The sequence below is a fragment of the Neofelis nebulosa genome, chromosome 2, assembly GCF_028018385.1.
Source record: "Neofelis nebulosa isolate mNeoNeb1 chromosome 2, mNeoNeb1.pri, whole genome shotgun sequence".
Lineage (NCBI taxonomy): Eukaryota > Metazoa > Chordata > Mammalia > Carnivora > Felidae > Neofelis > Neofelis nebulosa.
In genome coordinates this window covers 168,239,358-168,261,432 of record NC_080783.1, presented here as the reverse complement: position 1 = coordinate 168,261,432, position 22,075 = coordinate 168,239,358, and the positions used below count along the sequence as shown (strand labels likewise).

At 40.7% G+C, this 22,075-nt stretch overlaps 2 protein-coding genes across 6 annotated transcripts in view; one reads left to right on the top strand and one right to left on the bottom strand.

Annotated features, from left to right (window-relative positions):
- Window positions 1–22,075, top strand: part of DNAJC6 (DnaJ heat shock protein family (Hsp40) member C6) — a 152,452-nt gene that overhangs the window by 106,311 nt on the left and 24,066 nt on the right. For all 5 annotated transcript variants that reach the window (XM_058717107.1, XM_058717109.1, XM_058717110.1 and 2 more), the window contains 7 exons: window positions 11,510–11,632; window positions 16,253–16,386; window positions 17,135–17,329; window positions 18,158–18,275; window positions 20,016–20,095; window positions 20,953–21,146; window positions 21,252–21,332. In XM_058717107.1, the coding sequence (XP_058573090.1) occupies window positions 11,510–11,632; window positions 16,253–16,386; window positions 17,135–17,329; window positions 18,158–18,275; window positions 20,016–20,095; window positions 20,953–21,146; window positions 21,252–21,332 (925 nt within the window). The remainder of the gene's footprint in view (window positions 1–11,509; window positions 11,633–16,252; window positions 16,387–17,134; window positions 17,330–18,157; window positions 18,276–20,015; window positions 20,096–20,952; window positions 21,147–21,251; window positions 21,333–22,075) is intronic.
- On the bottom strand, window positions 3,426–4,611 carry LOC131504605 (glyceraldehyde-3-phosphate dehydrogenase-like). The gene has a single exon (XM_058717112.1). The coding sequence runs from the start codon at window positions 4,543–4,545 to the stop codon at window positions 3,544–3,546; it is 1,002 nt and encodes a 333-aa protein (XP_058573095.1). The 5' UTR covers window positions 4,546–4,611; the 3' UTR covers window positions 3,426–3,543.

Below are 22,075 nucleotides of genomic sequence, written 5' to 3'. Positions count from 1 at the left end.
TATTTTATTTGCTACCTAGGAGCATGCCTGGCATGGCTAATACAGGTTTCTCAGAAGAATGAATGTGCCAAGAATTGTTAAACATATAGATATAAAATAAATATTTGGTTCTTGTTCTCAAGACACTTAAACCTAGCTGAAAAAGAAGCCAAGACATGCTAAAGACAAATGCAAATAATATTTACAATCCATACTGAGAGAGTTTGGGGAAAGGAGACAGCAGTGAGAGCTGGATCTTAAGGCATGAATAAGTCTTGCTTACTTATGAGTGTAAGTGAAAGGAATAGGGTTATTTCCTCTCTGTGCAAAATGTAGAATGTGTCTTACATAGCTCTTCATGATCTTGTCTTAGCCCTGCCTGTCCAGCTTCTTTTCCACTGTTCTCCATGGCCTAAAAAACTCTATACTCCAGCCAGGGAAGACACATGCTGTCTCTTTGCATGAGCTGCTCCCTCTTCCTAAGAGGCCCGCATGCGACACCCCTCACCCATCCTAACAGCCTAACTTTGCTAAGGGGAGGGTTTCAGTATACCACAAGTCTTTTCCAATTCTTTTCTCAGAAACACAGGCTTGCACTACCTCTTTAACCTCTCTCAGATAGTCCTAGAACTTGGCAGAATGCAACTGGACCCTCCAACCTAACTGGTTCTCTCAGCCCTCAGTTGTATCTCAGGAAGACAGCCCCCAAACCTTAGTATTTTCATCTGAACTCTGTTTTGGATTTGGCTACATCTCTTTTCCAGGCCACAGTCCTTTCTCTCCCCAGCACTAATGCTGTGAATTGATTTGCATCTCATTATTGCATTAAGTTGCATGAGGGCTAGAACCATTTCTTCCTCCTTCCAGGATAATGGAGTTCTAGGTCTGCAATTGAATCTTATTTTATTTTTAGAATATTTTTTTAAATGTGTATTTATTTTGAGAGAGAGAAAGTGTGAGTAGTGGAGTGTCAGAGAGAGAGAGAGAAAGAGAGATGTCCCAATGTCCCAAGCAGGCTCCACAGTGTCAGCACGGAGCCCAACGTGGGGCTCGATCCTACAAACTATGAGATCATGACCTGAGCCAAAATCAAGAGTTGGACCCTTAACCAACATAAACCAAATCTTATTTTATTTTATTTTTTATTTTATTTTTAAATTTACATCCAAATTAGTTAGCATATAGTGCAACAATTATTTCAGGAGTAGATTCCTTAGTGCCCCTTACCCATTTAGCCCATCCCCCCTCCCACACCCCCTCCAGTAACCCTCAGTTTGTTCTCTATATTTATGAGTCTCTTCTCTTTTGTCCCCCTCCCTGTTTTTATATTCTTTTTGTTTCCCTTTCCTTATGTTCATCTGTTTTGTCTCTTAAAGTCCTCATATGAGTGAAGTCATATGATTTTTGTCTTTCTCTGACTAATTTCACTTAGCATAATACCCTCCAGTTCCATCCATGTAGTTGCAAGTGGCAAGATTTCATTCTTTTTGATTGCCGAGTAATACTCCATTGTGTATATATATCACATCTTCTTTATCCATTCATCCATCGATGGACATTTGGGCTCTTTCCATACTTTGGCTATTGTTGATAGTGCTGCTATTAACATGGGGGTGCATGTGTCCCTTCGAAACAGCACACCTGTATTCCTTGGGTAAATGCCTAGTAGTGCAATTGCTGGGTCGTAGGGTAGTTCTTTTTAGTTTTTTGAGGAACCTCCATACTGTTTTCTAGAGTGGCTGCACCAGCTTGCATTCCCACCAACAATGCAAAAGAGATCCTCTTTCTCCACATCCTTGCCAACATCTGTTGTTGCCTGAGTTCTTAATGTTAGCCATTCTGACAGGTGTGAGGTATCTCATGGTTTGGATTTGTATTTCCCTGATGATGAGTGATGTTGAGCATTTTTTTTTCCCTCCATGTAATGGGTATTTTATTTTATTTTATTTTATTTTTTTTTAATATATGAAGTTTATTGTCAAATTGGTTTCCATACAACACCCAGTGCTCATCCCAAAAGGTGCCCTCCTCAATACCCATCCCCCACCCTCCCCTCCCTCCCACCCCCCATCAACCCTCAGTTTGTTCTCAGTTTTTAAGAGTCTCTTATGCTTTGGCTCTCTCCCACTCTAACCTCCTTTTTTTTTTCCTTCCCCTCCCCCAAGGGTTTCTGTTAAGTCTCTCAGGATCCACATAAGAGTGAAACCATATGGTATCTGTCTTTCTCTGTATGGCTTATTTCACTTAGCATCACACTCTCCAGTTCCATCCACGTTGCTACAAAAGGCCATATTTTGTTCTTTCTCATTGCCACGTAGTATTCCATTGTGTATATAAACCACAATTTCTTTATCCATTCGTCAGTTGATGGACATTTAGGCTCTTTCCATAATTTGGCTATTGTTGGGAGTGCTGCTATAAACAATGGGGTACAAGTGCCCCTATGCATCAGCACTCCCGTATCCCTTGGGTGAATTTCTAGCAGTGCTATTGCTGGGTCTTAGGGTAGGTCTATTTTTAATTTTCTGAGGAACCTCCACACTGTTTTCCAGAGCGGCTGCACCAATTTGCATTCCTACCAACAGTGCAAGAGGTTTCCCGTTTCTCCACATCCTCTCCAGCATCTATAGTCTCCTGATTTGTTCATTTTGGCCACTCTGACTGGCGTGAGGTGATATCTGAGTGTGGTTTTGATTTGTATTTCCCTGATAAGGAGCGACGTTGAACATCTTTTCATGTGCCTGTTGGCCATCCGGATGTCTTCTTTAGAGAAGTGTCTATTCATGTTTTCTGCCCCTTTCTTCACTGGGTTATTTGTTTTTTGGGTGTGGAGTTTGGTGAGCTCTTTATAGATTTTGGATACTAGCCCTTTGTCCGATATGTCATTTGCAAATATCTTTTCCCATTCCGTTGGTTGCTTTTTAGTTTTGTTGGTTGTTTCCTTTGCTGTTGTTGAGCATTTTTTCATGTGTCAGTTGGCCATCTGGCTGTCTTCTTTGGAGAAGTGTCTATTCATGTCTTTTGCCCATTTCTTCACTGGATTATTTGTTTTTTGGGTGTTGAGTTTGATAAGCTCTATAGATTTTGGATACTAACCCTTTATCTGATATGTCATTTGCAAATATCTTCTCCCATTCTGTCGGTTGCCTTTTAGTTTTGCTGATTGTTTCCTTCGCTGTGTAGAAGGTTTTTATTTTGATGAGGTCCCCATAGTTCATTTTTGCTTTTGTTTCCCTTGTCTCCAGAGACGTGTTGAGTAAGAAGTTGCTGCGGCCAAGATCAAAGAGGTTTTTGTCTGCTTTCTCCTCAAGGATTTTGATGGCTTCCTGTCTTACATTGAGGTCTTTCATCTGTTTTTTTTTGGTTGGATACAGTATACTTTGTTGATGGTACATGATAAGGTAGGGCTCCCCAAGCCCCTCCCCTTCTTCAGGGGGTCTGGGATGGAAACTGGAGGTCAGGAGATTCTCAAGTGTGTTGGGTGATGAACGGGGGCAAGGACTCCCCAGCAGCTGAGGGCCTCTCTCTTCTTCCTCTTGCTGGGGCTGGTGGTCCAGGGGGCTCTTACTCCTTGGAGGCCATGTGGACCATAAGGTCCACCACCCGGTTGCTATAGCCAAATTCATTGTCATACCAGGAAATGAGCTTGACAAAATGGTCATTGAGCGCAATGCCAGCCCCAGCGTCGAAGGTGGAAGAGTGGGTGTCACTGTTAAAGTCGCAGGAGACAACCTGGTCCTCAGTGTAGCCCAGGATGCCCTTGAGGGGGCCCTCTGATGCCTGCTTCACCACCTTCTTGATGTCATCGTATTTGGCAGCTTTCTCCAGGCGGCAGGTCAGATCCATGACGGACACATTGGGGGTGGGGACACGGAAGGCCATGCCAGTGAGCTTCCCATTCAGCTCAGGGATGACCTTGCCCACAGCCTTGGCAGCGCCAGTAGAAGCAGGGACGATGTTCTGGGCAGCCCCTCGGCCATCACACCACAGCTTCCCAGAGGGGCCATCCACGGTCTTCTGGGTGGCGGTGATGGCATGGACTGTGGTCATGAGTCCCTCCACGATGCCGAAGTGGTCATGGATGACCTTGGCCAGAGGGGCCAGGCAGTTGGTGGTGCAGGAGGCATTGCTGACAATCTTGAGAGAGTTGTCATACTTCTCGTGGTTCACACCCATCACAAACATGGGGGCATCAGCAGAAGGGGCAGAGATGATGACCCTCTTGGCCCCACCCTTCAAGTGAGCCCCAGCCTTCTCCATGGTGGTGAAGACCCCAGTAGACTCCACAACATACTCAGCACCAGCATCACCCCATTTGATGTTGGCGGGATCTCGCTCCTGGAAGATGGTGACGGGCTTTCCATTGATGACAAGTTTCCCGTTCTCAGCCTTGACTGTGCCGTGGAATTTGCCATGGGTGGAATCATACTGGAACATGTAGACCATGTAGTTGAGGTCAATGAAGGGGTCATTGATGGCGACAATGTCCACTTTGCCAGAGTTAAAAGCAGCCCTGGTGACCAGGCGCCCAATATGGCCAAATCCGTTGACTCCGAGCTTCACCATCGTGTCTCGGGGACGCGGCTGGCACTGCACCAGAAGATGCGGCTGTCTGTCGAACGGGGAGGAGCAGAGAGCCTCTTTCATCTGTTTTGAGTTTGTTTTTGTGTATGGTGTAAGAAAGTGGTCCAGGTTCATTGTTCTGCATGTCGCTGTCCAGTTTTCCCAGCATCACTTGCTGAAGAGACTGTCTTTATTCCATTGGATATTCTTTCCTGCTTTGTCAAAGATTAGTCAGCCATACGTTTGTGGGTCCATTTCTGGGTTTTCTATTCTGTTCCATTGATCTGAGTGTCTGTTTTTGTGCCAGTACCATACTGTCTTGATGATTACAGCTGTGTAGTATAGCTTGAAGTCTGGGATTGTGATGCTTCCTGCTTAGGTTTTCTTTTTCAAGATTGCTTTGGCTATTCGAGGTCTTTTCTGGTTCCATACAAATTTTAGGATTATTTGTTTTAGCTCTGTGAAGAATGCTGGTGTTATTTTGATAGGGATTGCATTGAATATGTAGATTGCTTTGGGTAGTATTGACATTTTAACAATATTTGTTCTTCCTATCCAGGAGCATGAAATCTTTTTCCATTTTTTTGTGTCTTCTTCAATTTCTTTCATAAGCTTTCTATAGTTTTCAGTGTATAGATTTTTCACCTCTTTGGCTAGATTTATTCCTAGGTATTTTATGTTTTTTTGTGCAACTGTAAATGGGATCAATTCCTTGATTTCTCTTTCTGTTGCTTCATTGTCGGTGTATAGGAATGCAACCAATTTCTGTGTGTTGATTTTATATCCTGCAACTTTGCTGAATTCATGAATCAGTTCTAGCAGTTTTTTGGTGGAATCTTTTGGGTTTTCCATATAGAGTATCATGTCATCTGTGAAGAGTCAAAGTTTGACCTCCTCCTGGCCAATATGGATGCCTTTTATTTCTTTGTGTTGTCTGATTGCAGAGGCTAAGACTTCCAATACTATGTTGAATAACAGTGGCAAGAATGGACATCCCTGTCTTGTTCCTGACCTTAGGGGGAAAACTCTCAGTTTTTCCCCATTGAGGATGATATTAGCGTTGGGTTGTTCATATATGGCTTTTATGATCTTGAGGTATGCTCCTTCTATCCCTACTTTCTTGAGAGTTTTTATCAAGAAAGCATGCTGTATTTTGTCAAATACTTTCTCTGCATCTATTGAGAGGATCATATGGTTCTTGTCCTTTCTTTTATTGATGTGATGAATCACATTAATTGTTTTGCAGATACTGAACCAGTCCTGCATCCCAGGTATAAATCCCACTTGGTCGTGGTGAATAATGTTTTCATTGTATTGTTGGAGCCGGTTGGCTTATATCTTGTTGAGGATTTTTGCATCCATGTTCATCAGGGAAATTGGTCTATAGTTCTCCTTTTTAGTGGGGTCTGTGTCTGGCTTTGGAATCAGATAATGCTGGCTTCATAGAAAGAGTTTGGAAGTTTTCCAAATCTTATTTTAATAAATGTAGATGGCATGGGGTGCCTGGCTGGCTCAATCAGTAGAAGATACACCTCTTGATATCAGGGTTGTAAGTTCAAGGCCCACGTTGGATGTAGAGATTACTTAAATCTTTTTTTAAAAATTTAAAAAATTAATGTAGGTGGCAGACTCTTCCATAAATACCAGTGTTGGAAAAGACCAAACATGAGACTGGTTTTATTTGTAGACTCACAGGAGTCCAGCTCTGTCTATATCCCTGTGTCTTGAATCCTGAACTAAGTCACTTTACATTTTATTGTGTGATATGTGTTTGGGAATACGGTGGTGGTGGCAGAGACAGGCTGTTTCCAAGAAGATTTCACTTTGCTGAGGGGAGTCATTCTATATTTTGATTAGCTTTTATGCTTGGAAGCCACATGGTTTGACAGGAATTGGATGAAATAATCAAATAGCAGCTTTCTTAGGATTTGCATGTGTAATGGAATGTTAGAATAGGATTCATATTTAGTCTCCATTTTTAGCAGAGACCCCAACTCAATATATGCCAGATTGCCCTGCTTTCAAAGCAATGTGCTAGAGTGCCTATTCAGAACTGCACAAGAGGTATTGAACATTAGTTTTTTGTTTGTTTGTTTGTTTGTTTTAGTCTTCTTAGCCAGTTTCCACCTTGAGGAAATAAAAATTACCAATGTTGACAGTAAAGTCCTGGAGACCAATGAGATGCATTATCTAAAACAGGTATTCTTGATCTGAGTTAAAGAAATATGGGTCCACCTGTGTATTTAGATCCATGGATGGGCTTCAGAGAGTTTAACCATTTCTTCTAGCACCCCACTTTTTTTTTGATGGTAAAGTATACATGACACAAACTTAACCATTTTGACAACCTATAAGAGTACAGTTCAATGACATTGAGTACATTCACAATGTTGTGTAACCATCACCACTGTCTATACCCAAACCTTTTCCATCATCTCCCAAATAAACACTGTACCATCCACTCTGTAGGTGCATGTAAACTGGTTCACTTTCTGCACAGGTTTTGAGCTCTGCTCAGAATATCAGGAACCACTGCTTTACACATTTCTTGGTATTGATGTTGGTAAGAAGTAGAAAACCAGGTGAATGGCCATTGCATGTTGCCTGGTCCTAAAGTTCTTACCTTCTGATCTCACTCCAGCACCACTTGGAGTGTCCTTCCTCCTCCTCTCAACCAGGAAGAAAAGTATGCTGAAGGAGCCCTGTTAGTAGCATAAAAAAATAAACCCAGCTGATTCCTTTAGACTTTTCCTTCATTTTGATTGTTTCTAAACTACATAATCTTGCAGGATTTCTTCCCTTTTGAGAACAAATTGATTTTTGGGAAATATGCTATCAATTTGAACTTACTTAAAGGTCCATCTTTTGTTTGTTTCCTTTCCTTTTCCTTCCAGAGCTCACCAGAGGTCACCAGAGCTCCCAGTTGTTTCTGCTTTGGTTTGCTGGTTGGTGAGAGGTGACTTTACAGGTTATACCTCATCTCTCCCTCTGCCACCATGCTTCAGTTTTAAGGAAACTGAAAATATGGCCATCACTTGAAGCCATAACCACCCACAAATGTGAGGTGGAATTGCAGTTAATAATCACCATCAGACAGTGTGATATAATAGAAAGTACATAAGTCTTATCAGTAATTTTTATTGAGATGACAATTTTAAGCTTTAAAAATTACCCTAGGTTCACATCTCAGCTGTTCCTCTTCCTGGTTAAATCTCTTCACTTCACCCGAGATACCATTTTATCCTGTATGCACTGGGGATGACAATACGAATACCTACCTTGCAAATACTTAGAAATTCTTTTCTGTAGTTTTGCCATAACGAATAAACTTGATAGCAGTGTCTACCCTATAGTAAGCGTTCGGTAAGTGGTAGTTATGACTGATGTTAGTAATACTAAAATGCCACAGTAAATGATTGACTAAAATCCCCCTGTTTTCCAAAAATAGTGTAGATTCTTAAAATGTGGTGTGGCTCTTGAGTCTGATTCTCTGTAGTACCTTTTGCTCTTGTGCTTGGCAGGTGGGATGCTTCTGCCATCGATGAGCCCATGCTTGTGGCAATGGAGAGAGAAAAATCAAATGGCATCTGGCTGTGGTGCTGTTTTGGCTTCTTTCCCAACTGGGTGGTATCATGGCAGCCTGTAATCCATATGGCATTTTCTGATGCTTGGCAGCTCTGGGAGGTGTTTAGAGAGACTGGAGATGGCATCATGAAGTGTCACATGCCCAAGGATTGTGCTGCTTATTGCCTGAACCTGTGAACCCCAGGGAGACACAAAAATAGCTTACAGTGATTGAATTCCTTAAAATTTTTTTTGGGTTTTGTTTATGCTTTAGTGTTTTTTTCCCTTTTAGACAGAGTACATGCTTTTAAAAAATTCTAATTGTGTGTTTGCTTAATGGTGTATAATTATAGATCAAGTAAATATGTAATTATGGAGTACTTTAAATTAATATTATTTACTTGATTGATTTAATGATTCTGGAGCTTTTAGCCTTTTGTGCTGAGAACAATTTAGCCAACTTTTAGCTGAGACTCATTACAGATATTGACATTTAGTGTTTGTATGGTTGACATACAGTTTCTAAAAGGTTTAAAAATACTGTCTGGAAAAGCAATTTTTTCATACTATTCCATGATTCCAACTTACAACAACAGCAAACTTTATTCATCTGCCCCTTCCTTGAGAAATTGTACCTGTAGACAAATCTTAGTATGAGAAGCGATTGCCAAATGGGGTTCATCCCTTTGTTCTTTCAATCATTCGTTCACTCAGCAAATACTGAGCATCTTCCATTCAACAACAACTCTGCAGTTACAAAACGAGTAAGTTATGGTGTCTCTTCTGGTGAGGCCGAGTGTCTAGAGGGGGCGACAGAGGTAAACAATTAATTTGAATACAGTTTGACAATACGCTGGCACTTACTGCACTTATGTTGCTCTACTTAATTCTCATTACTCTTGTAATGCCCATTTTCACTTTACACACAAGAGATTGGGGCTCCAAGAGATCAGAAACTTGACTACAGTTAATCAGATCATAAGTGGTAAAGCAAAGGTGAAAACCCGGCCTGTGGGTTTAACCATGGTGCTCTACTGATAAAAGCTGTAATAGATGAAAATGGACAAGGGCATGGGTACGAAGAACTAAGGTAACTAATTTCTGCCTCTGGGTGTTAGAGAAACTGTCAGTAACAAAAGAGCACTTGAACTTGGGTTTTAAAGGATGAATATGAATTTACTAAGGGAAGAAAAGCATTGCAGACAAGAAGCAGCTTGTACAAGTGTACATTTTGTAATTTCCCTGATGGCAGAATTTATCTTACCAACTCTTCTTCTTTTTTTTTTTTTTTTAAAACCAATATATCATTTCTGTTCCTTGAGAACACAGCAGCAGGGAATCCATTTGGTGGTAAAGAATGGGCCAGAAACAGTCTTAATTCATGTTGGGTAGAAGGGGCAAGCTGTTCCGGAGTTTAAACTGGGAGGCCTAGTAGTGGGTCACCCTAGATTGTTTAGTAGCTGTGTCAAGCATTTCAACTACTTTGTTTAATAAACCATACCTGTCATTGCCAAAGGTATAGGTAAGTGAGTACCTGGAAGCACCCCTGCCATTACCCTACAATCATCTTGTAGAAAAAGGTACAAATTAACCAAAAAAAATGGGCCTTCTTGGCATCCCCAGAGAGAGAAACTTGACTAGCGATTATCTGGTTGCCAGAAAAGGGTGAACCAATAGATTGCTCCTCCCTCCCTTTGCCCACTGTTAAACATTAGGGATTTGAGATATTCATTGTTGTTGTTGTTGTTGTTGTTGTTGTTTAGGCCAGTAGTGTTGCAGAGTACTTTCTGATGACACCATCCATATAAAATCTAGTCTTTTTTCAGAATTCCCTACATTAGCAACCAGCCTAAGCCGCCATCATTCCTGACTTGGGCTCCTCAGCAGCTTCCTGACTGCTCACCACCCCCCCCCCCCACCCCGCTACTCTCATGTCATCCGCATCCATTCTCCTTACTGGCTTAAGAGGAAGGAAAAAAGGAAAAAAAAAAAAAGAGAGAAAAAAAAAAAAGAGGTTAGAGTGGGAGAGAGCCAAAGCATAAGAGACTGTTAAAAACTGAGAACAAACTGAGGGTTGATGGGGGTGGGAGGGAGGGGAGGGTGGGGGATGGGTATTGAGGAGGGCACCTTTTGGGATGAGCACTGTTGTATGGAAACCAATTTGACAATTTCATATATTTAAAAAAAAAAAAAAAGGTCTTTGGATAATACAGATGAGAGTCACTCCTTCTTAAATATTCTCCCAGCTGCTAACAGGACCTTGTATGATCTGGCCCTTCAGTCTGCTTTTTTGCCATATGGGATTTTATTCATTTTATTCAAACATAGCTGGCTTTATCTGAACTCAGGGCTTTGTACTGGCAGTTACCGGATTCGATAGTGATGATAATAGCTAATATTCCTTAATCACTTTGTGCATGTCAGGTACTGGGCTGAGCCCTTGAAATACATCCTCATGTACTAACCACACCCTATGAGGCGGGTAGGTAGGTGCCACTCACCACATTTTTGAAAAAAAAAAAAAAAAGGTTAAAAGAGGTCACAGAATTTGTCCAAGTCTAAACTTCTCATGTTTTATTATCTAAATTAGTAAATATCTAATCATTTGGGACTCATACCTAGTATTTTGAGGCAAATGATAATCTCTACCAGTATAGTCTTGTCCCGCAATGATTTATACTCAGAAGACCTGGGTTGCTCTGCTAGTCCTGACTGGCAGCATGACTCTAGACAAGACAGACTCTGAGAGTCTGTTTTCTTATCTGCAGAATGGACATCATGTTAATACCAGTCTTGTACGATTGTGATACTGCTCAGAGCCAAACAGAATTCCAGGAACCTTGCCGATGCTCTGTAATGGGTTAAATGAACACGTGTGTTAGATGAGTGAAAATACTGAAGGTTGCCCCATGATGTTGTGGATTCCTTCAGTAAGACAGAAAGAAATAAGAGCTCTGAGCAAGTGTAGTTTGGCTCACTCTGCAGCTCTTTTCATGTTCTCATGAGAGCTGGAATAGAATTAGGGATAGTGCAGGATTTATAAGATAATACTATAATTAAGTATCCAATAGGCAGGTCAAAACATTGTATTCTTAATAGAAGTTAAATGCATTGTAACCCTACAGGATTAAAAAAAAACCCAAATATGTAGTTTAAATGGTCTATTTTTAATTTAAAATATACCTCAAAATTTGTTTTTATACCTTTACTGGAATGGAATCTTTTAACTAAGAAATTGCTATATTAAACAACTCTTCTTTCTGTGTTTGAACCCTGTTCACACCTCTTCCTGGCTATATTAAAAGAGAATGTGGTATCATATTCCAGAAGTTGTTTAGTGTGATAGCTGCGTATGGAGAGGAGTCACTTGGGGAATTCATTTCCTTTTGCTCTGTTCCCTTAGGTCTCAGAATGCAGTTGGCCCATTAGGCAGGCCCCCAGTCTGCACAACCTTTTTGCTGTGTGTCGGAATATGTATAATTGGCTACTACAGAATCCCAAAAACGTCTGTGTTGTCCACTGCTTGGTGAGTAACCTTTGTTGTTGTCATTTGTGGTAGTTGGGTTTGGTTTGGCCAAATACAGCTGGCTCTATAGAGGCTGGTGAACAGGTAACATTTAAGCTGAATAAGCTTTTTGAATCCCTACTTAGGAATTAGAGGATGTGAGGGATATAAAAATGAGGGAAGAATTTATTCTTCTTGCCTTAAAGCTTGAGTAATAGTGAGAGAGGCAGATACATACACGTAATACAGGGCCTCTACAATGTGCTAAGTATTATAAAAGAGGTAGAAACGAGGACTGTGGGTACACAGGCAAAAATACCATTGAGTTCTGTGTGAATGAAATTGATAAACACATTGGAATATTTATCTTTTTGTTTTTGAGTGAAAATGAAGAAGACCCCTATGCCTTTGTAAGTAGTCACATAGATTGATTGTATTTTACAGAAATTTCTAGTGGAACTGATGAATTTTCCGACCACTGACTTCTTAGAGTCTCTTCCCCCAACTCTTCTCTGGTGGCCTCTTACCTGTTGTTTAAAAGTCAACATCTGGTAAAACTCTTTCTGACTCTTGAGTATTTTCACTGTATGGACATTCCCATTGTATATCTGAATGTCTTCTGTGGCATCTAATATACTGCATCATCATCTGGTGGTGTGCCTGTTTTCGTACTAGACTGTGAGCATCTCACAGGCAAGAACTGTGTCTCCTTTACCTTTACACCCCAGGTCTGAGAGGCTTGAATAAATGATTGAATACATGATCAAGTGAACACAACAAGTGGAATCTGAGCATAAATACTGGAATTACTCGTTCTTTTTTTTTTTTATTTAAAAAAAAGGTTTTTTTTAAACGTTTATTTTTGAGACAGAGAGAGACAGAATGTGAATGGAGGGAGGGTCATAGAGAGAGGGAGACACAGAATCTGAAACAGGCTCCAGGCTCTGAGCCGTCAGCACAGAGCCCGACGCGGGGCTCGAACACACAGATTGCAAGATCATGACCTGAGCGGAAGTCAGATGCTTAACCAACTGAGCCACCCAGGCGCCCCTACTCATTCTTCTGTAAACTTCAGGGTGTTTTTTTTTTTTTTTTTTTTGCTATGTGATTACTTGATGATCTTCTCCCTCCTTCTTGAGAGCCAGTTGGCTAAAAGAGGAGGAAAGTGAAAGAACATATTTTCTTCTTTCCATCTCACATCCCCAAACTCTTGGCAACAAAGGAAAAATTTCGTGTCCACAAACAGCCAAAGGGTTTTCCTGTCGGAGACGCAACAGATTGTGCAACAGAACAGATTCCTTTCAGGGACTAAGCAACTTTAGGCACTTTGGTGATTTTCTCTTCATGCAAAAAATTTCTAAAAGTTCAGAGAGCCAAAGTCTGACAGCTTTGTAAGGGAAGATGGCTCAAGAGAGAGAAGAGGCTTCCAGTTCTTATGATACAATCTTGAAGAATAAAAAGCCAATGAAGAAGAAAAAGAAGCAAAGGATTATGACACCATTGCTGCTCTCTAGCTCACTGAAAAAGGGTATGCATGAGTCAGACATCTGCACCAAGTCTTTGGGAAATGAATTGAAGCTGGAAATGGGAGCTTTTACTTTTGTCATTTATATTTCTGTTTTATTAACAATAATAAGCATATACTCATCTTTTAGTAAAAAACTAATTAAACTGTTAAAAAGATTTGCATGGTAGATAAAAGGAGGGGGACACATCCAAGAACCATGAATCAATTAAGAGTATCAGGAAGGCTAAATCTAAAAGAATTAAGATTAAGAAAAATGTCTTTAAAAAAAGGAAAAACCTGTCCTTGAAATAAGGACAATAATAAATGCTTGAGGCACATGATATAATCTTAACTCTTTTATTCTGTTTTCTTTGTCAGGGGAGCAAATGTCAGGCTAGGACAGTAGTAACAATGATCATTAAGACAGAGCTGATAGGTAGTGAGATAATAAAAGGGCCTCACAGTACTTTAAAAATAATCCACTCTCTAGACTTAAATTATGTCTCAGAATGCTGAGAGCACTTGGAAAAGCAATCATGGATTCCTTATGTAATATGAGGAAACAGGAAGAAGAGGTGCCAGGCAAGCAAAGACAGGAGAGTTTTTCCAAAATACGGAGGAGGTTGATCCTGGAAAGTTACAGGCTGGTGAACCTGATGGCACTTTAAGGCAAAAGTCTAATATAAATCTTTGCACAGATGATTTTAAACTCTTAGGAAAAAGGAGTCTTCATTGGTTCATTATGAATGTGCATATCAAAACAGCTGAACTTTTACAAGACCAATAGACTAGTAGGGATAGCTTATTGTATTCCTTCCTGCAAGGTATTTCCCAATTTCCTATAATCAAGATAGAGAAATTTGGGCTAGGTTATTATACATCTAGTTGGATTGTGGCTCAGTACTTGCTTCCAAAGGTAGGTGATTAATGGATCAGCATCTTCCCAGGAGAAGGTTGCGTTTGGTTGCCCTTTTAATTAAAAACAGTGATGAGGATGTGAAGATCAAGCTTCCAATATTTCTCAGAAATAGGAGGGTCATATAATGAATCTGGATTTTAAAAGCCTTTGCAGGTTGGTTGTTTAACGGAAACTAAGAATGTGAAATTAAACACAGGATAAATGTGAAGTCCTGAATCTTGTTGTAAAAGATTAAATATATTTGTCTCTTAGCTTAACACATCATTTGAAAAAGAACTAGGGGTTTTAGTAGATAGGAAAATCAATAAGAGCTTAGGGTGTGACTTAGCCTGCATATAAACTAGTTTGGCCTAGGATTATGTTAGTAAAAGCATGGTGTCCAGAATAAAGGAGATGGTATTTCCTCTCTAGTTGGTTGGAGTGCACCTCATTTTACATTTCACATCTGGGTAGCACATTTAAGGTTGTTGTTTTAAAATGGGTCTGTTCAGAGAAACTTCACCAAATGATGTTTCTTAAAATGGAATATCAAGTGAGGAAGAATCAAAGAAATTATATATTAGTTGGGGTCCTTTAGAGAAACAGAACCAATATATAATGCATTTACTATAGGAATTGGTTCACATCGCTTCTCGGCCTTTTGGCTAAGATCAAGTGTAGGAATTGGTTCACACAGTTACAGAAGCTGAGAAGTCCCACAATTTGCTGTCTGCCAACTAGAGAACCAGAAAAGCTGGTGATGTAATTCAGTCTGAGCCCAAGGCCTGAGAACAGGGGCTCTGATGTCCCAGGGAAGAAGGTAGACATCTCAGTTCAAGAAGATAGAAAATTCACCCTTTCTCTGCTTTTTGGTTCTATTCAGACCCTCAACAGATTAGGTGATGCCCATGAACATTGGTGAGAGTACATCTTTTTTTACTCAGAGTCAAACGCTGATCTCTTAAAAAATTTTTTTTAATGTTTATTTTATTTTTGAGTGAGAGAGTGAGAATGAACAGGGGAGGGGCAGAGAGAGAGAATCCCACAGAGGCTCCACACTGCCAGCACAGAGCTTGTGTGGGGCTCGAACCCACAAACCTCAAGATCGTGATCCAAGCTGAAGTCAGACACTTAACTGATTGAGCCACCCAGGCACCCTGAATGCTGATCTCTTTTCGAAACACTCTCATAGACAATTCTAGAATTAATGTTTTACCAACTGTGTGAGCATCGCTCAGCCCAGTCAAGTTGACACATAAAATTAACCGTCACAGATTGGGTGTGCCTTTAACCTGGAAAATAAAAGAGTTGGTGGAAGGGGAGGGTATTTCAGATATGTGAAAGGCTACCCCAGGAAGAAAGAAGTAGGTTTACTCCTTCCTGACAGAAGAAAAAATGAGGATCATTGAGTGGAATAGACTTCAACTCAACATAATTCAGGATAAAGAAGAACTTTGTAAGCTGGGCTGGGCTTGGTTTCTTCAAGTAGCAACAAGCCTCCTGTCACTCAGAGTGTTCTAGAAGAGCCTGGGCCACCATCTGTTAGGAATGTTACATGCATTTCTTCACTGAATGTGGTTGAATCATGTGAAGCTTCTTTATTTTGTATGAATCTAGAAACATACTTTGGGTAAAATATATACATAGCATATTCCAAAGAGCAGTATTTGCCTAATCTGTGAACTCTACCTCCGGCTTGCAACCAAGAGACCTCAACTACTAGTTCTGATCCTATGAATCAAAAGTTACTTTGAAGATTAGACTATTTTCCCATAAATATATGCAGATCAAATTTATGTTGCTTGGTTTCTTAGGTTAGTAGAGAGTCAGTTTTACCCTAAGAATAAGCCTTCCTTGCTGCTTTGTGATTTGAAGAGCTTGGGACAGAGTTTGGTTTTCAAGTGAACACATTTTAAGTTTATTTATTTATTTTGAGAGAGAGTGAGGGAGAGAGAGAGAATCCCAAGGAGGCTCTGTGTTGTCAGTGCAGAGCCCAGTGCAGGGCTTGATCCCACGAACTGCGAGATCATGACCTGAGCTGAAATCAGGAGTCGACACCTAAGTGACTGAGCCACCCAGGCACCCTCAGGTGAATAATTTTGAACTGAAAATCATTCTGTTAAGAAGAATTCTCCCCATTCTCTCTTCCCTCTTTTAACTGCAAGTACAGCCATTCTCTGTGGTGAGTGGCTGACTGGGCCATGTTTGTGACAGGTTTATGTATCTTCCTTGGCAGGATGGACGGGCAGCATCGTCAATTCTGGTTGGTGCTATGTTCATTTTCTGTAATCTCTACTCTACTCCTGGCCCAGCCGTTCGATTGTTATATGCAAAGCGACCCGGAATCGGACTGTCGCCATCCCACAGGAGGTAAAGTAAGCTAGATGCAGGGTAGGCACAATTTCTAACTGGTATTGTGCACTTAAGAAAAGGGAAACCCTTTTTAGGTAATTGACTTATTATATTTCCGTTACTTGCAGTTTCTTCTTTTTTCTTATTTATTTATTTAAAACAATGTTTATTTATTTTGAGAGAAAGTGTGAGTGGGGGATGGACAGAGAAAGAGGGAGAGAGACAATCCCAAGCAGGCTCTGTGCTATCAGCACAGAGCCCGACGTGGGGCTTGATCCCAAGAACCATGAGATCATGACCTGAACCAAAATCAAGAGTCAGACGCTTAACTGACTGAGTCACCCAGGCACCCCTTCTTTTCTCTTATATAATTTCCCCTTCTTACTTTTTTTGAGTTAAAAGTGCTTCTGATGATAAATTCTAAAATTTTTCCAAAGCCGGCTTTTAGCTGATCAACTTAACCTGACAGATCAAATAGGAACAGATATGCCAATGTGAAGTTAGTATAAAGCTCCCATAAGCCTTTTTCATTTAATAAATTACCCCTTTACCAGTTCTTTGGGGGGGAAATACAGTCATGTCACTAGATAAAAGCTTTCATAAATTGTTGGTTGCATTCTCTTTTGGTAGTTAACGTTTAAGAATTTAACACAGTAAATTGTTATTATAAGTTAGTAATTTACAAGAATAGACTTCATAGCCAAGATTGATTGCTTCTTTGGTCTGGTGTGCTGGGTACCCACAGAATGTCAATCTTCTGTTTCAGATACCTGGGCTATATGTGTGACCTCCTAGCAGACAAGCCCTACCGCCCTCACTTCAAGCCTCTCACGATTAAGTCCATCACTGTCAGTCCAGTCCCTTTTTTTAACAAACAGAGAAATGGATGTCGTCCTTACTGTGATGTACTGATTGGAGAAACCAAAATATATACGACCTGTGCAGATTTTGAACGAATGAAGTAGGTCATGATACTTTTCTTCACTTCTTCTTAGGAATTGCTCATTTCTTATCTAGGTTGAATTATATTCTTCCTGTGAGGAAGTGAAAAGGCTGATATTAAACAAAAAAGTTCTATGTAGGTTCAATCCTAGAAAAGCGTAAGTAAACCAAGGGATGCTATGGCTCCCTCTCAAATGGAAATACAAGCTAAGGGACTAACATTAATTATGAGGGTTAAGACAGTGGTGGGGACAGAGGACCTGCATGCTTAGTTTCTAGGTGAGCAGCTAGGTAGATGGTGATATAATGAAAGAAGTTACAGAATCCAAAATAAAAAGCAGGTGCCAGTAGGAGGTGGTAGGGGGTATGGAGAGAAGGGAGTAGATGGTGACATAAAATGAAGTTAGTTTGGAATAGGTTGAATTTGGGAATTGGTATCTAAGACCCTCACAGAGCATGGCTTTCCAGTTTCTATGCTGATCTTGGTTGGACATTTTTGTTCCCTCTGTCTCTGCTTTTACTATTAATTTAAAGTTAGGAAACAACAAGTATATCAGGGCTAAGTGTATTTGAGGATTATGAGATCTGCAGAGTAGGGATGGGCAGTCAATTTATCTGAAGTCCAGATGGGACAGAGGGGGGGCGGGGTTTACCATTAGACCAACACCATCCTATGGCAGAACCAGTTTGCACTCATGGCTGTGCTCCTGACTCTGCTTAAGATAGGAAATGGTTCTTGGGCCCAGTCTTGGGCAATAGGTCCTTTGGCTTGAGCCACAGACGACTATACCTATGTGATCATACAAGATTGGACTCTTTCAATGTATATTTTTGTCTCTGTTTGTAGAGAATACCGTGTCCAAGATGGAAAAATCTTTATTCCCTTGAGCATCACTGTGCAAGGAGATGTGGTTGTTTCCATGTATCACTTGAGGTCAACCATTGGGAGCCGACTACAGGCTAAGGTATGGTTTCAGGAAGAATCATGGCATAAACTCTTCTGAGCCTTCAATAGGGTATTTTATTTTATTTTATTTTATTTTATTTTATTTTATTTATTTTATTTTAAAAATAAGCTCATAAGCCCAGCATGGAGTTTGAGCTCATGACCTCAAGACCAAGAGTTACATGCTCGAAGCACCTGGGTGGCTCAGTCAGTTAAGCATCTGACTCTTGATTTTGGTTCATGGGATGGAGCCCTGCGATAGGCTCTGCGCTGACAGCATCGATCCTGCTTGGGATTCTCTGTCTCCCTCTCTCTTTGCCCCTCCCCTGCTCACACTCAGTCTCTCTCAAAATAAATAAATAAAAGTTAAAAACAACAGAGTTCCATGCTCTACTGACTGAGCCAGCTGGGCATCCCTTAATATGAGGAGGATTTTAGAGTATATTCTCTGTATCACTTTGGGCTTGAGTGACTTGTGGTTTTAGAATTAGAAAGAACCTTTAAAGATTATTTATGTCTGTTTCCCTCATTTCATAGGGAACGAGACTCAGAGAGAATGTGATTTGCCCAAAGGCCTTGGCATGATGACTTTGTCAGAAACTGACAGCTCTAGAACTTGTACCAAACTTTGAGATTTAGAAGCTCATGCCCTTTTGTATAGTGTCCCATTTGGATCAGTGTGAGAGGAGATATTTCTATTGAGGATGTAGGATTAAGTAATTATAGTTTTTCAATGTTTTATTAGAATAACATTCACATAACATAAAATTCACCCTTTCAATGTGTACAATACAGTTATGTTTAGTATTTTCAAAAGGTTATACAGCACCACCTTATCATTCCAGAACATCATCATCCTCAAAAGAAACCCTATACCTATTATCGGCCATTGCCCCTCCCCTCTTCCATCCCCTGGGCAACCACTGATCTACTCCCTGTCTCTAAGGGTTTGCCTCTTTTGGACATTCATGTAAATGGAATCTCATACAATATGTGGTTCTTTGTGGCTGGTTTCTTTCACTTAGCATAATATTTCTGAAATTCATCCATGTCGTATCATGTATCTCTGTACTTCATTCCTTTGTATGGCCAAATAATATTCCATTGTGGCTATATCACTTTTTATTAATCTCTTCATCAGTTGATGGGCATTTTGGTCATTGCCTCTTTTGGGATATTATGAATAATGTTATAAGTAATTGTATTTTAATTCATCAAATATTTGCCAAGTGCATGCTCTGTGCCAGCCATTGCCTTAGGGGTATAGGATTGACAAGAATAAGACTGTCCCTGCCCTCAGAGAACTCAGCCTAGCAGGAGAAATTCACCACATGTACGAATATCCACTCACATAGTAGAGATAGGATGAGATTCTATAATGGGAGTGGTCCGCTTTAGTCATTGGTGGCTACAGAGAGGATATGAACTTTCAAGGTGGCCGTTGAAGGATGAGTGCATTAGGTTGCAGCGGGGGCATCCTGGACAGAAGGAATGGAATGAGCCAAAGTATGGCAGTATGCAAGAACATGGGACATTAGTGGAAGAGGCAATGGCTTGCCAAAGCAGAGTTCATGGAGATGAGAGGCTAGAAATGACGCTGGGCCATTTCCAAATGGGAAGGTCACTTAGTGTTCATAATAAACAGAAGCTCCAATGTAGAAACAGTTGAAGGTGCATGGCTCCCCAAAGTATAATGTCTTGATGCAGTTAGTCCCCTTTCCCTGGTTGATTGTCACGTGCTTCTCTCATGTATTTGTAGGTGACCAACACCCAGATATTCCAGCTTCAGTTTCATACTGGATTCATACCACTGGAAACCACAGTTTTAAAGTTCACCAAGTGAGTGCTACTTGGACTGAAATGCCTTTTCAATATAAGCAGCTGGGAAATGCTGGAAGCCAAATACCCAAGGTTCCTTTGCTCTGTGCTGCAGCAAGCCCTGGAATCCTGTGCTGCAGGACTGTTGAGTGTAGCTTAACAACACAGAGAGCCTGGTTGCATTTCACAGCTTGCAGTTGGGTATAATTTGTCTTGAGTGCAAATGGATCAAAGACTTCAAATAGAAAGGTCTAAAATTCCATGTGAGAGAACAAGACTGAACAAAGAGGAAACAAAGTATCAATACTGTGGCCCTTTGCATCCGTGTATCCCTTTGTGTGTTTTTCAACAGTGATGGCAGTTTAATCAATCGTATGATATGAGCAATGACCCTTGAGACAGGATGCCAGGCTATAGCACTAAAGCAGGGTACCCTTCTGTACCAGAGAATGAACCTTAGTTTCTTTATTATAATGTGGTTTAGGGAACTCAGAGGGATGGCTGAAGCCAGGGTGATAGGTGGGAGTTGTGGGAGTCAGGGTAAGGGTAGACATTCAAGAGCTCAGGGTGGCAGCTGGGGACTATCTCACTATGTTAACAACTAATTTAGCCTTGCCTGGGCATACTGGCTGGATCTATTGCCCTACTTCCTAACATGCTTTTATATGCAGTAATATCCAAATTCTTTAGTTGTACTTATTATTTTCCCCTTTCCTCTAGTGAGGCCAGAAGAGTAAAGTACCTTATCTGGTTAGTGATTGATTTTTCCCTAGAAATGAGTCTTAGGGTTAACCTGAGTCAACCTACAATGGTGTCTGTGCTGAACATCATGCTGGAGCCATTGTTTTTCACTGATCTTCTTTTAAATTGCTATTTAGACCTGAATTGGACGCATGTGATGTACCAGAAAAATATCCTCAGCTATTTCAGGTGACTCTAGATATAGAACTACAGCCCCACGACAAAGTGATAGACTTAACCCCACCATGGGAACATTACTGCACGAAAGATGTCAATCCCAGCATCCTCTTCTCTTCTCACCAGGAGCATCAAGAAACTCTGGTCTTAGGAGGTATGAGTCACCTGGTGGTTTTGTTTTCAGGATAAAGCCTCTGTGTTATTATCACTTTGACTTATTTCCTATTTCATTGATGCTGCATGGCCTTTTCTCTTGCAGGACAGGCTCCAATAGATATCCCTCCGGACAACCCCAGGCATTTTGGGCAAGGTGGCTTCTTTTCCTCTCTCTGTTGGCAAGGTACTTCTATGCATTTCTCTAAGTTACGTGGTTAGATACTTAAGTCATGTGGTGATTCTGTAAACATGGTTTGTTCTCAAAGCAGCTTCAAAAAAAGAAGCATTTAGAAGTCATCCCTGTTCTTCCTTACTTCACACCGTCCCTGCTCATTCTTTTTTCAAATCAGGCAGTTTGAAATTACCTCTCTACTTTGAACTTCATGGATACTCTTAGACTGATGTAAAAGGCCATTTAAAGCTGAATTCTACCTTTTCTTTCTATGCTGTCTTTTGCATTACATCTTTCCTGGACTTATGAATCAATGTGATATTTTCTAGGATTTCCCTTTATGCTGCCGGCACACAAATTAACAAAAGACTCTATCTCCTGCCCTTGAGTACATATTCTGAAAATATAAAATCTGGCATTTCCCCCAGAGGGATCTCGCCACTAGGAGGGCAGATCTAAGCTTCCCCTGGTGCAGAAAAGGCAAATACTTTGCCCATATGTCTCTGCTACATGCTTTAACAGCCATGGCAAAAATTGGTCTCAATCATAGTATCCTTTTCCACCAAACCTGGACATGTTTTTAGAATCTCTCCAACATAACACTTCAGATTGCTGCCATCAGTAGACTGGCAATGGCATTCTATCCATACACATTCGCCTCCTTGCTATAGAGTTTGCTGAGGTTAACTGCAAGATTGAATGTAGAATTGAATCGTAAGGACTTTCTGTAAGAAAGGGGTAGGAAAATAGCTTTG